The sequence below is a fragment of the Tupaia chinensis genome, unplaced genomic scaffold (assembly GCF_000334495.1).
Source record: "Tupaia chinensis unplaced genomic scaffold, TupChi_1.0 Scaffold000532_1, whole genome shotgun sequence".
NCBI classification, from domain to species: Eukaryota; Metazoa; Chordata; class Mammalia; order Scandentia; family Tupaiidae; genus Tupaia; species Tupaia belangeri.
This window is the reverse complement of record NW_006160045.1, coordinates 9,486,286-9,501,553: the sequence shown is the minus strand read 5'-3', so window position 1 is coordinate 9,501,553 and position 15,268 is coordinate 9,486,286. Positions and strand designations below refer to the sequence as shown.

The window sequence follows — 15,268 nt, the reverse complement described above, 5'->3', positions numbered from 1 at the left end:
ATAAATACACACATATGTATACACATATATATGTGTGTATATGTATGTGTGTGTGTGTGTGTATATATATATATATATTATCCCTATTTCTGACCCTCTATCATTTCCCACTCTCTTCTCACACTATCTCTGATGTCTACAGTTGTCTTCCATTCCTTTTCCCCCTACATTGTATTGATCACACAATTTGTTAAATAATCTATTTCAATAGCAAGTTCAGCTGATAATTTCAAGAAAAGCAGTTTTAGCTTAAATCAAAGCAATCCTAAGAAACTTTGCTTAAAACTTAAAGCCAGGAAACAGGTTAGGATTCTGTTCAAATAGTAGGTACATGAACCTATTGACATCTCAAGACAAGACACAAACCCTTAAAACTGGACAACAAAGCCTAGAAGAAAATCAGCAATGTTTTAGTCAAAAGTCATATAGGACCAGCAGTTAGTGTAATGGCCATGTCGCTGAACTCCCATGTAGTTGACCGCAGTTCGAGTCCCAGGCCCAGTGGCTTAAACTCACTCTGGGCGCATGTGCATGCGTGCCCAAGATCCCAAGAGGAGAATGGAGAAGGAATTATGGTGTGGCCATCCCCCCGGGGGGTGATTTCTCACTTTCTATCTCTGTCTCTCTCTGTCTTTCTGGTGAACACATGTGCCCTGTAGCAAAAACCTCTCAAAAAAAAAAAAAATCCTATTTCACCAAAGTTTGAAAATGTGTGTGTGCATTTGCATTTCTCCATGACCCAAGAGAACAAGCCTGCAGGAGCTACAAAAGGTCAAGAGGTGGAATAGCACCAAGTATCCCAGCTGATGCCAACCTGGGTTAGTAAGCAGTCTGCAGACTGCCAGATATGAGAAAGGCCCCAGGCAGAACCAGAAGGATGCCTCTCCACCCAAACCCAGTCAAGGCCAACAGAGCTGCCCAGATAATCCACAGTCCCTTGAGAAATATAAATGACGGCTGACTTGATACCTTACTATACCAATGATAGAGAACTACTAAGGAGGCCAGCCCTGTAGCACAATGGTTGGATGCTGCACATTGGGAGCTGGAGTCTACAGGGCTGACCTTGGTTGGAACTGCAGCCTCAACAGCTTGAAAAACACACTAAGGTGCGTGTGCGTGTGTGTGTGTGTGTGGCCCAAACTCTGACAGGATGAAGAAATGAAGGAGAAAGGATCGCTGCATGACTGCACCCCACTGAGGGATGCTTTCTCCCTTCTCTTCTCTTCTCTTCTCTTCTCTTCTCTTCTCTTCTCTCTCTCTCTCTCTCTCTCTCTCTCTCTCTGGCAAGCACACATGCCCTCTGACAATAAAAAAGGACAGAGAGTACTAATAAGTTTAAGGCCAACCAGCCACCCAGATTCGAGTGAGAAGCTGGGCCTGTTTGTCAGGGGGTTGTTTGTAAAGTCCTTCACTTGGCCTGCCGCAACCCTGGGAGAACAGTGAGGTGAGGACAGGTGCTTCCTCCAGCCCCTCCAGCTCCTATTCAGCAACCCCATGACAGCAGCACTATTTACTCAGCCAGTAAAACATTCCATCTTTCCCTTTGACTAACAAGGACTTTGCCACAGAAAGTGCCTGAAAATAAATTATACATGAGACACAGTTTCTGAACTAGGTGTAAGTTTTGTTTCAGGATATTTTTATTTTTCTTCAAACATTCCCTTCAGGGTGAACTAAATTAAATAGAATTAGAAAACAGACGTAAAGGAATCTGTTTGGCCCCATCAGTCATGAGTCAAGCATATTTATAGGGTCCCCACGGCCCTGTGTGGCTTTGGGGATTTGTCTCTTCCCTGTCAAATAGTAGAGCCATATTTGGCAGTGGTGGTCTTTAAGAAGCATGCTTCAAAAACAACCAACAATGTCCTCTATAATGTGGTGATTTAAAATGTGACTCTGGCCAGACAGACTTGCCTTCAAATTCTAGCTCTATCCTGTAATATATGAGACCCTGGGATATAGACTTCACTTTTCCAAGCCTCAGCATCCTTATCTGTTAGTGGGGCTATCAAGAGTGACTACTTCAGAGGGAAGTGGTGGCAGTTAAAAGAGTTCATTCTTTTGGAGTCAGCAGGTGATATATGGTGATTAAGGTGCTGGACTCCCACATAACCAACCACAGTTTAAGTCCTGGTCCTGGTGGCTTGAAAATCATGTGGGGGCATGTGTGCGTGTGTGCCCAAAATTCCCAGGAGGAGTATGGAGAAGAGGAGATTGTGGTGTGGCCATCTCCCCTGGGGGTGATTTCTCACTTTCCCTCTCACTATCTATCTGTCTCCTCTCTGGCAAGCACATGTATCCTATGGCAAAAACTTTCCCCCAAAATTATAATACTTATAAAGGCATATAGTAATCACTCAAGAAATGAAAGCAATGATAGGTATTGTCACACTTCAGAAATCCCCAAACAACAGAATTCTGAGCTAGAAAACTTCTCAGCATCACAGATGGCACAACTCCCTCTAATTTTATGTGTCCCTTTTCACTGTATTATGTCTCTCGATTACAATATGCCATTCCCTCCACAGCCCTGTAGGAAAGTACATATTAACAGCTAAAAGGAGTTGAAATCTGGGACCAGCAGATGGTGTAATGGTTATGTCGCTAGACTCCCACATAATCAACCGTGGTTTGAGTCCTGGACCCCAGCAGCTTAAAACTCACATAAGGCACATGTGCATGCATGCCCCAAATTCTGAGAGGAGGATGGATTGGTGCATGGCCATTCCCCCAGAGGGTGATTTCTCACTTTCTGGCTGTCTCCCTCTGTCTCTTCGACAAGTGCATGTGCCCTATAGCAAAAATATCTCTTAGAAAGAAGTGGGGGCCAGCAGGTGGTGTGGTGGTTAAGAGTGCTGAACTCCCACCTGGCCAACCATGGTTCGAGTCCAGGATCTGGTGGCTTACTTTCTCACTTTCCCTCTCTCTCTCTCTCTTGCTCTGTCCCTTTCTGGTCAAATTAAGTATAAATAAATAATGTTAAATAAAATAATTCTTTTTTAAAAAAGGGGGAGGAGTTGAAGTACAGTCAATCCCTATGTCAAAGAGTACCAGTAATTAGAGAACAGACCCATCCGCATTCTTCCAGGTAGTGCACGATAAACACTCCACATCAAAAGCCACACGGATCTCTCTCCAGGTTCTGGTATCTAAATGGATTAGTAGCCCCTCTTAGGTCATGAAAGTTGGGTCAGAGCTTGAAACAATCTATTTATAAATCTGTAGAGTCAACAAATGGCTGAACAGTGGCACAGAACCTCACTTTAAAAAGAAGATAACGCCTTTAAAAGAGGCACATACTCATGGTACTAGTTAACTATTGCCATAATAATGTTATATAACCAATCAGTCCAAAATTCAGTGCCTCAAAACATCATTTATATTTTCTTTCTAAGGGATAGCTGGAGGTCACTGGATCAGGTGGTTTGAGTCTGGGCCACAGGTGGGCTTGGGTAGGTTCCTCATGCCTCTTATCATCCCTTCACCTGCAGGTCAACCTTGCCAATGTTGGAATTTCAGGAGGGATGGCAAAAATACCCAGTGACTTTAAAAGTCTCGACACACACTCACACGCCTGTCCACATTCCAGAAGACAAGTCCCACCATGCGGGAGGGGCAGACATCGGGGTAGAGGAGAGGCAAAATCCTATGGCAGAGGACACAGGTACAGGCAGACAGCTTCAGGGGCTGTAGCCTGTGCAGTTGCACAGGGCTCTGGGTTTCCCCTTGGGTCGAATGTTCTGCCATCTGTTTCTTAAAATCCTTTATAATTTTCTGACACAGAGCCCCACTTTGTCATCTCTCACTGGGCCCTGCAAATTAGGTAGCTGGTCTTGGGTACAGGGAACGGCGAATTGGGAACAACAATGCAATCATCTCATTTAAAGACATAGGCTTTCCCCTGTAAAAGTGTCAACTCCATTCGCATGGCCTTCAACACCTGCTTTCAGAGCCACACTGAGGACCTTCTGCAATGGCTTCAGGCTGCTGCTCACAACTGCCCTTCACACATGACTCCTCCTACACAAAGGGATGGGTCTGAGAAGCCTGAAAGGGCAAGAGGCATAGGTGCCATTAGCAGAATACCTGTGGTCCTGTCACTGCTGTGTTCTTTCCAGTATTACACCTGAAGCAAGTCTCCCAAACAGCCCTACTCCCCACACCCCATTTAATCCTCCTTCTCTTCCATTTCCCCAGGAAAATACTTCATAGAAGAATGAGAACTACCCAACCACTAGCTCTTTTTCCATTCACAAATAACAGAAACCTTGTGATAGGACTGGACACACTCTTGAGCATTAGGATGTGAACTCAGAACTGTCCAGCCAGAAAGGACAAACTGCTGAATGAACCACTATCGCACCTCCTTCCTTCCTCTGGACAGGCTCATTCTAACTAAAATATCATTTCAGACAGGGACCAGCAGATGGTGTAGCAGTTATGTGACTAGACTCCCACGTGGCTGACTGCCATTTGAGTCCCAGACTCCATGGCTTGAAACTCACTCCGAGTGTGTGGGCATGCATGCTTAAGATTCCAGGAGGAGAAATGGAGAAGGGATTGTGGCATGGACATCCCCCCTGGGGGGTGATTTCTCAGTTTCCTTCTCACTATTTCTGTTTTTCTACCTCTCTCTCTCTCTTTCTCCCTAACCAGTACATGCATCCAAAAAAAAACAAACTCAGACATAAATTTGTCTGACTTGGTCTAAGGGATGACAATGTCACAGATCCCTTCTTGGACAACCAATCTCAAGGTTTGATGACCAGCATTTATGAAAAAAGTTTCTCCTTATTCTCATTCCAGTTGCTTGGGCTCACACTTAAGTTTATTTCCCTGAACCAGTCCCTAAATTTGCAGATGCAACAGGAGGCTGCTGGTCAGTCTCCTTCCCAGGAGAACCCTGTAAGCACCTGAAAGCAGCCACCAAAGCACCGTCTGCCCTCCATGATGTGTCGCCCTGCACTTCACAGCAGCCTCATCGAGCCCACGGCATGCTCTGGTGGGGACAGACACCCAAGGAATAAGTGGCTTTTGCCATGAAAAATGAATTATAAGCACAAGTCAGCATAAGATTCCTGCAGTTCAGACAATTATCCAAAGAACACCATTTTCTGATAATTACAAAGCTAAAAATGGATCCACTCTGAAAATCCCTTCCTCTCTCCTGAGAAAGCTGAGGAGGTGGTTTAACAACAATCAGCTGCTGAGATGCTTCACATTCCGGGGTGTTTAGGAGACTAGTTCCAAGAAATTTTCTTGGAAGGTACAGCTCCCAGAAGATGGTGATGCTAACTAGACCCATTAACCCTCCCCATCACTCCCAAGCACTTGCAGCTTGGGAATATGGACTCAGACGCCCATCCAAACTGCCACAGACAGCAGGGAGGAGGCCCAGTACTCCTGCCTTATGATGCTGCAAAAATATCAAGAAAACAGGACAGGGCACTAGGCAGATGGCACCAGCCACAGAGTACCTCAGCTTCACTCAGGACCACGTGTGTGCTTAGAGATGCTACAAAGGATTTTAGGCAGGAACTGAGGGTTAGAATGACAATAACATCCAGTAAGTATTAGATGAACTAGACACGAACTAGACGTATGTGCACTATCTCATTCACTTCTCACAACATCTCTAGGGAGGTACTGTTATTATTAGCTCTGCTTTAGAGTCACACAGAGAATAAGGCCAGAGGCAGGATTTTGGAAGTAGCAGAAGGTTGCATACATCATCATTACCCCAATTCTCAAGGACCCAGATTAGGCTGAGAGGATATTAGGAGGATTAAGACATAGACCACAAAGAGGACAGAGGATATGGATACATATAAAGGAAAGGCAGGAGACTGGAGGAAAAATCGGTTGGAAAATTTCTGTGTCAAAAATGAATACACTATTGAGGGATCAACAGATGGCATAATGGTTATGTCGCTAGACTCCCTCGTAGTCTACTACAGTTCAAGTTCTGGACGCAATGGCTTAAAACTCACACCGGGCATGTGTGTGTGCATGCCCGAAATCCCTAGAGGAGAATAAAGGAGAAGGGATTGCAGCATGACCATCCCTCCCCTCCCCGGAGGTGGGGGGTGGAATTTCTCACTTTCTGTCTCTGTCTCTCCAGTGAGTGCATGCTCCATATAGCAGAAATCTCTCTAAAAAAAAAAAAAAAAAAAAGAAAGAAAGAAAAGAAAGAAAAAAAGAATACACTATTGAGTTAAATTTGATGTTAAAAATGAAATCTTATAGTGGTAATAAAATACGGAAATTGTGTGCCGTGTCATAGACATTATTAAAATAAAGAAATGAAAAAGCATTGATTATTCTAGTATTCCTGACAAGAAAGATTTCGATTATTCCTATAAATCTAGAAAGTTAGTCCTCATTCATCACTCTCAGTATTTATTGAGCTCCTTCAATGGGCTATGTATGGTTTTACATTCTCTGCCACTAGACATGACAGTGAGTGGAATAAAGTTGCTGACCTTCCAGAATTGGCTTTCTACTAGGGGGAAGCAGACCTACATGACCAGTATCTAAATGCACCTGTGAGAACACAGAAAGTTATCAAATTAAACTAAAGAACATGAGAGTTACACCTAGACATCAATGCAAATCAGAAGCACAATAACTTGATTTTTTTTTTTTTTGGAGAGGTTTTTGCTATAGGGTACATGCACTTGCCAGAAAGACAGAGAGAGACAGAGAGACAGAAAGTGAGAAATCACCCCCCACAGGGGATGGCCATGCCGCAATCCCTTCTCCTCCATGCTCCTCTTGGGATCTTGGGCACACACGCACACGTGCCTGGTGTGAGTTTAAGCCACCAGTTCCAGGGCTCGAACCACAGTTGACTACATGGGAGTCCAGTGACATATCCATTACGCCAACTGCTGGTCCCAATAACTTGAAATTATATCCACCAAAAATTCATGTTGACATCAATAAAAATGATCTTGCATATCCAGGGCACACAGACACAGAGGTAAAGAACTAACAGAGCCAAGTGTTAAAAGGACAGACGTACATTCTGCACGAGGGCTGGAGTAGGAGGAAGGTTCCTTAAAGAGATAAGGCCACAGGCATGGGGCTTGTTTCTGCCTCCAGTTAATCAAGGGAGTACTGGCCACCCCTGTGAAAACTAAAAAACCTTTAGGCTGCAGAAGGTACAGTTGTAACACCTAAAGTCTTGAAGTCAGTGTTTCATGTCCTTTGATGTCTATCTTGAACTTTCACCTTCCTGGGATTTTCCTCTACAAGGAATGGCAGTTGCATTGAACTTCACAGAAGCGGTGGAGGCAGTAAATGGAAGGAAGGAAGGCAGGAAGGAAATGAAAAAGGCAAAAAACAGGAAAAGATGCTTGCAGTACAATGATTCCTGGAATAAAATTCCTCAGTCTACTGTTTATAGAAACATATGCAAACTGTATGCAAATTTGCAAATGGTAATGCTAATTCGTGTGAAAGCTTTCTTCTCTCCTTCCCTCTGACCTTTGAAAGGGCCAGGGCCATAAGGCTGTCCACAGCAGGACCTGGACAGCAGTAGCTATGGGCCATTTCTAGCGTCAGTCGTAAGTAATACAGAAGGATGAGCAAATGTCATGGACATGGATAGAATATTCTCTGGAGAGAATATAAGATGGTACATTCAGGAGGGTGGGGGGCACAACTTGGAGTCTTAAGAGATAAAGCTTCGATTTGTGTCATGATTCATTCCTGTACCCCTTTCGTGTCCGTCTTCAAAATCAAACCAGAAACTATGGAAGTGATAGCTGAGGCAGGTTATGGGTGGCTAAGATATTATCTAACAAAATAATTTATAAATTCATGGATTCATGTTATAAACTATTTTCTTAATCGTTCTTTATTCCTTGGATTGCTAGTATTTTCAAATGCCTGCCTTATCTGAGCATACTTTCCTGCTGTGACATAAAAGATGTGAAATTCTAACATTTAATGTTTTTTTCGAAAACATTAAAGGGCAAGTAATTAGCTAGGAAAATAATTGGCTTTGTGATTAAGCTCTCTCCCAATGAAAGGTAACATTTCTGAAATACAGAGAAAAAACTTCAAAAGCTTGCAAAATTGTTTCCCTTCTGTCAGCGATGGTGTAGCATTTGGTTTCTCCTTTCTTCTCAGAAGGCTCACAAACTCCTTTTGGGCTGACAGGTGGCTTCCCTGGGGCCTGTAGCCTGTCCTCTCAGAAGTCAGTGGTGGCCTTTGACTCAAGACTATGGACACCGCTTATTTTAGCTGCAAATTGCTTGTCTCTACATTGTGCTGCAAAAAATACACACTCTCATGGCTGGCCAGTGACAACGCTCTACTCCAAATTGTGCTTTATTCTAAGCATGAGCTTCCTAAATGGGTTCAGTGGCAGCTGTGACCTACTGTCATCCATTCAGAGCAGATCTCTCAATGAGTGGCTTCCCCTTTAAGAATACCTCCCCAACCTACCCCTCTGGCACTCCCATTGATGCTGCCAATCAAACTGGAAAGCTGAGTGACAGGCTGCAACCTCCAAAGAAACCTGGCCTGCAGATGAAAACTTCCCTAAGCCAGACAGTGCATTCTTCCTGAGCCCAGCACCAGACAGGAACAAAGGCTGGGAGGTCACAGCAGCTGTAAATGCCATCCATCAACATGCGGAGATTAAGAGCCTCTCAATCCAACCAGAGGGCCCTTGCAAATACCCAGGCAGTCCTGACACATTGACTGATGGCCACCAGTTTTAATTAGCTCCTCTCCACTCTAGAGGTTTCCATTTGCTCTCACCTTGTCCTCCCCCACTGCCATTTGCTTCATGGGGAGACGCTGGAGCAGGCCCTGAGCCTCACCAGCCTCTGTCGGACCACCCACCCCCACAGGACCCTCCGCCCTCCAGCATGGGCTGCCCACTGACCTTTCGCAAGAGGAAGCAGATGCGCTCGATGTTCCTCAGCCGTTCCCTCTATCAGGATGCACAAGAAAGAAAGGAGAGGGGAGGTGAGGGGGTCTGCTGAAAAACATGAGAAGCCTCACATTCAGCCCCAGGAGAGGAGGTGAAACCCACCAGAGACCCCTCTTCTGTGCATGGCTAGCATGCTCCCACCCAGGGACTTTTTCTAAAAAGAGTTTCTGGCTTTTCTCCTCCCATCTATCTGGTGATAGCGATTGCTCTTAGCAGAACTCGCCCAGCAAACAGCATGAGCTTGCTTCCCCCTCTCAGCCCAGCATGTTTCTGTACTTTATTCCACAGGTGTAGTCTCTCTCTGCCATGTACACATAAATGGCCAAATTGTAGCATGCACGCCACGTCTTCATTGAGCATCCTCAGCCTGCCCGCAGCCCTCCCAAGAACGCCCCACTCAGGTCTGGAAGAGCAAATGCACCCTCATTAGTGTCTAAAGCAGACAAGTTCTCTGTCCAACTGGTTTTCTTCTTCTAATGCGTATCCTTAGAGGAATCAATCTCTCCCACTAAATTAGGCACCAACAGTGTCCCCAGGCAAGACTTTTCAAGAAGTCTAAGTCCATTTCCTGGGCCTGGCTTGCTGCCAAAGGAAGATGCTCCATGGCTGGGCAGGTGATGCTGCATCTCACACTAACTGCCGTTGCCTCCCTTTCCTGCAGAGGCTGTCACAATTTCTGAAACCATAGTGAACACAGCTGTGGCATCTCCCTGTGCTTCATTACTGAGGCAATTTGGTTGCTGTAGATGTAATGGTAATGAGATTCCTCATGGAAGTGGAGTGGACAGGTGGCTGGCACATTTCCGTTTCCCTAATTGAATCGTAAATACAGTAACTCCTGTGCATCCTGGATGTCCAAAAGGAGCCCACGTCAGGCACTAGTGTGGCCAGGAAGACAGAACACACCCTCCTCAATATACGTGTGTGCATACACACACACACACACACACATGCACTCACACGCACAAGACAGGGTGCTAGCGGACACACGCCACCTCCTTCCCCAGCAAGCCAGAGCTCATTAGTTTAAAATGATCATGAATGTTGAGCCAGCAAAGGGAAGGGAAAACATGAGAAATGAGGGCGAAACAGCAGTCTTCCTCCTTTCTATTCCCACTGCCACCCCCAGTAGGGCATCCATCAGAGGGCCCAGCAATATTTGGAGCTTTGGGGCATCTGAAATCCAAATGGGCCTCATGCCCTCATTGAAAAACGCATCATACAGATCAGCAATTATACGTAACATAAATCCTTCCAGGGCCTGATTCCCTAGTCAGTGAAATCGCTTTTCTAAGCCACTCGAGCCTAAAATACTGCTTTGGGTGGTCTGCAGAGAACTATGGAGCTTAAAGATGAGTTAAATGAGGCATCCTAAGTGCTTAATTTCCTGCCAGGGAGAAACATCATAGGAACTGGGAAAATGTGTCAAATATGCTCCCATTTAGGGTTTTTATGATGTTTGTTTATTTACTTATTTATTTATTTTTTTATTCCAGCAAAGAGTTGTTTTCCTAGGAGCACCTAGGGGATTTGGTCTGTCCATAAAATGCCTGGACTTCACAGGGCCCAGGCTCCTTAATTAATTCATTAATTCATTAGAAGTGTAACTTTAAATAATATGCGTTAACAAAAAAAAAAAGAGTTTGAGATGCAGCTTCTGTCCTCTAAACTTCACCTTCGATGTTCATTCATTCATTCCTTCATCAACAAATAGTTATTGTGCACCAACAATGAACATTCTTCAAAACATTCATGGAAATGAGTATTATAAAAAAAACTATCTGGATTTCAATTTTTTTTTTTCCACCAAAACAAACTCATACTTTAATCCCATTTTCCCATGAACTGTTCAATGTCCCTCTGCACATGCAGGTACTGTTCTTGCATGGGCCTTCACAAAAGCTTCCTGGGGAGTTTACACTAGTCCTAATTTTCTTTATTCTGTCTAAAATAAGAGATTTGCCATGAAAAGGAGATTGGAAAAGGGCTTGATGTGGAAAAGGGCTCCACAAAAAAAAAAACTCAGTGTCATCTGCAACCTAGCGTGAAATTCAAGTGATGAAACTGAGTAGCAGGACAAATTTCCTCACTAGTATTTACCCTGGGATCCTACAAGGAAGCTCTGGATGTGCTAAAATGAAGCTCTGGGAAAGAAAGAAAAAGTACAGTTTTAACTTGAGCCCAAACAATTAGGAGAAAGGAAGGCAGGTTCTTGTCTTCCCTGGCATTGCTAAATGGAAATACTTGTTCTCTCAGGCTAGAACTGCGTTGTGCACCTGGTAGCTATTGACAGGCCAGGTGTGTGATGTTGGTGCCAAATATAAAACACCCAGAGAGACGGGAGACCCAGGGTGAAACCTTTTCACACCTGATGAGTCCAAGTCACTCAGGTGGATGGTGGGGCTGGCAGATGAAAACAAAATGGATTTTAATAATTATAAGTTTCACGAAATACAGTAAGTTTTTAAGGGATCTTGGGAATCCTCCCAACTTGCAACAAAATTTTATTTACACAATTTACTTTGAAAGGGTTTGGCTCTATTTCATAGAATCTAAAAACGTGATACTAAAGGAAGCCTCAAACATTATAAAAATCAAAGCTCTGGGACCAGCAGTTAGCATAATGGCTATGTCGCTGGACTCCCATGTAGTCGACCACAGTTCAAGTCCTGGACTCAGTGGCTTAAACTCACGCCGGGTGTGTGTGCGTGCATGTCCAAGATCCCAAGAGGAGAATGGAGGAGAAGGGATTGTGGCGTGGCCATCCCCCGGGGGGTGATTTCTTCCTTTCTATCTCCCTGTCTCTCTGTCTTCTGGAGAGTGTGCGCGCCCTATAGAAAAAACTTCTAAAAAAAAAAAAAAAAAAAAGAGCTCTTAAACAACAATGGGGAGAGGTCTTCAAAAGGTTCATAGCAAGTGTGTATTATTAAAAAAAAAAAGAAAGAAAGAAAAAGTACAGAGATTTCAAAAATATTTTGCACCAATCTAAACTCATATTCTATGAGTCCCAGAAAAGTCATAATGCAGTTTTGCATAGAAAAACAGAAAATACATCATGACTTTTCTGACAACCATTACATTTTTCTGTGAACTTTTTGAAGTCTCTTTGTGGAGTAAGTGGTAAAAAGACAGGCTTTTCAGATAAGCAGACTTGGGTTCAAGTCCTGTCTCCACTACCAAAATAAATTTAGGAGCTAAGTCCCTGGAGAATAGAGTCAGTTTTATGGTCTACAAATTGGGTTAATGATGCCTGTCTGGTAGAGTCATTGTGAGAATTACAGATTGTGTATATACAGTTCCCAATAGCACACAGTAAAGATGAAAAAAAAATTACACTCTGATTATAACCCTTTACAGAGGGTAAGGAAGCTCTGAAGTCTGATCTTACCATATGGTCTTTTGGGACCTCCCTGAAACATATCCTTCTTCAGGGAGTCCACAGCTAAGCTCTGTCCCTGTTGCTTCCAAGTTAAGTTGATATCACATTATAAAGGCTTGATCTCTCTACAACCTCTAATGGAAAGATCAAAAAAGCTACACAGACAAAAGCTTGCCTTTACACTGGAAACCATGGTCTGGAAGGAACTTCACTAAACACAAGAAGTAGTGAATTTGAATTGAGAAACAAGCTTGAGTACACAATGTGTGTTCCATGCTTTGAACCCAGCAGTGCTGGTCTAGAGTAAGTTTGGAAAAGGCTCTGTACAAATGTATGGTTGGCCCCTGGCTCTGAGACACAGGCTGCACTGACCAGAGAAGCAAACAGCCAACCCTCATGCCCACCCCCACCCACCTCCATTCAGAGGCTCCCAGGGGAGGCGAGGCCACTGCAGACAGGAGAGCAGCATGCAGAGCCCAAAAACAAGATGAACAGGTAGACTCTGGAAGGCGAGCGTGTTGGAACAGACGGTGTTTCTGAACGCCAGCCAGAACAACCAGAATACATCAGTATCCCAGCGGGAGGCAAGCCGACCTCAGGCTCCAGAACCACCTGAGGTGAATACACGCTGGGTGATGAGTATGGCACTAACAGCTCAAGGCGTCAACCTACTCTCCAAGTCTCCATCTGAAAAACCTGGCACCGAGCATAGGGTGCAGGGTGGGACACTCACTCCTGGTGCTCGCACACCCTGCACGCACTGTGGCCAACATGCAAACTTTCTCCTTCAAGGATGAGTGACACTAACACCAGACCTTCAGGACTCAACAGCCACCACATAGCAGACGCTTCCCTGTGTTTCTAGACTGTCATACTTGACTTTTAAGATATCTCAGGACCTCAGCAGGCCTCAAGAACAAGAAAGCTGCTCAACAGCTGTGACCAGGTGTGGAGGCACAGTCAAGAGTGAGTGTGCTCTTTACTTATCCTACTGACTCAAATACTCAGCCTCTTTCACAGGTCCTGGGAAGCCTGTACTGACACCACCTTCCCATCACCAGAACCCACTACGTACCGCATGAACAGGGTTGCACTGGTCTATGGGGCTCTTAAAATCCGTCCTTAACTCATCAAAGGCAATGATCTGAAACAGAATACACAGAATCAAGATGTTAGTGCACAGGTGAGTCAATACGCCATGTCAAATGCTTGCTGTAGGTCTGTGTCAAAACTATGTAGGAGACAGGAAGAGGGTACAGATGGCATGAGACTATCAGGAGCTGGTTACTGTGGAAGCCAGTGAGGGACCTATGGGGTTGATTATATTCTTCTCACTACTTTGCATGGTCTAGATTTTTCTAAATAAAGTTTTTTCAGTATCCTATGCTTTGGGAAAATGTAGAAGAAACTATTGAGGTGAAGGTGGGTGGCATTTAGATAAAAGCATAAAAGATTTAAAACTTCAAACCAGTACTGTCAGCTTCCTTACGGGAAGAGCTGTTTACTTTTTATGTTTATATATTTTGGCTGAAATGATGATTGGAAGTAAAATGGACAGAAATCAGGCAAAAGGGAAGGCAGAAAAACAAGCCAGCAGCGTTGCAGGTGGCAGAAGTAACCAGTTCTCCAGACACCCACCATTGGACACTAGCCTCTGGGCAGTCAGTGCTTTAAAGCTTAGTACTTTGGACTTCGGTCCTGAAGTTCATTCAGATCAAAGGCTCAGAGCGGCCCAGAGAGCAATGGTTTCTCAGAGGGGAGAAGGTTGGAGGTGACCAGCTTGTCACAGAATGAAGTGAGGCACATCCACAGAAAACCAACTGAGAGGCGAAAGTTCTCAAGCCCACATCCTGACCCCAACCACCCTGTCTGCTGCAGGGGCACTAAATGACAGAACGAGGTGGTGTGAAGACCTTAAGTACTCTCAGAAAAGGTCTCTCATAGTGCATATAAATGGACATAATGAAACCTCCCCACCCCCACATACACCCAAGTAGATCCCAAGGTCTCTGAACATGAGGCAAAATGGCTGAAGCAAAGAAGCCAGCTCATCACCCCCAAGCATCACTGATCCAGCAACATGGACTGAGTGTAAGTACCAAGTGTGGAAAAACAACTTCCCTCTGCAAGGCAAGGACAATTTTAAAGCAGCTGTATGTCATCCTGATTTCAAAACTCCTATGGAATTAGAAGAAAACTCTAGTATCAACTTGTATTGAGGCCAGCAGGTGGCATGGTGTTAAGGCACTGGACTCCTACATGGTTGACAACAGTTCAAGTCCTGAATCTGGCAGCTTGCTTTCTCACTTTTCTTCTCTCTCTCTCTCTTTCTCTCTCTCTCTCTCTCTCTCTCTCTGTGTGTGTGTGTATGTGTCTGGTGTGTGTGTATGTGTCTGGTCAAAATAAAAGATAATGATAATAAATTAAATTAAATAATTCTTAAAAAAAAAAAAAACTTGTTTGAAGTGGACACATCTGTATATTATCCTTTGCCAGACACTTAATTATTCAGCCTGTACCTAAACTCTTTAGTAACAAGAGACTTGCCACTTACTGAGCATGCTCATTCCATTTCTGGCTACCTCTAATTAATTATCACATTCCTTTATTTATTTTTTTTGGAGAGATTTTCACTGTAGGGCGCGTGTGCTCGCCAGACAGACAGAGAGAGACATAGAGACAGAAAGCGAGAAATCACCCCCCAGGGGGGATGGTCACGCAGCAATCCCTTCTCCTCCATTCTCCTCTCGGGATCTTGGGCACGCATGCACACGCGCCCAGTGTGAGTTTTAAGCCAGCGGGTCCAGGACACGAACCGCAGTCGACTACGTGGGAGTCCAGCGACATAGCCATTACGCTAACTGCTGGTTCCCTCACATTCCTTTATTGAACTAACACATAAATTTCTGAAGCTTCCACCCACAGTCTAAAACCAGGGT

The 15,268-nt window shown here is 44.4% G+C and overlaps 1 protein-coding gene across 2 annotated transcripts in view; it reads right to left on the bottom strand.

Annotated features, from left to right (window-relative positions):
* Nucleotides 1–15,268, bottom strand: part of CNIH3 (cornichon family AMPA receptor auxiliary protein 3) — a 143,464-nt gene that overhangs the window by 61,925 nt on the left and 66,271 nt on the right. For both annotated transcript variants that reach the window (XM_006157268.2, XM_006157270.2), the window contains exons 2-3: nt 13,405–13,473; nt 8,903–8,950 (exon numbers count right to left, since the gene is read on the bottom strand). In XM_006157268.2, the coding sequence (XP_006157330.1) occupies nt 8,903–8,950; nt 13,405–13,473 (117 nt within the window). The remainder of the gene's footprint in view (nt 1–8,902; nt 8,951–13,404; nt 13,474–15,268) is intronic.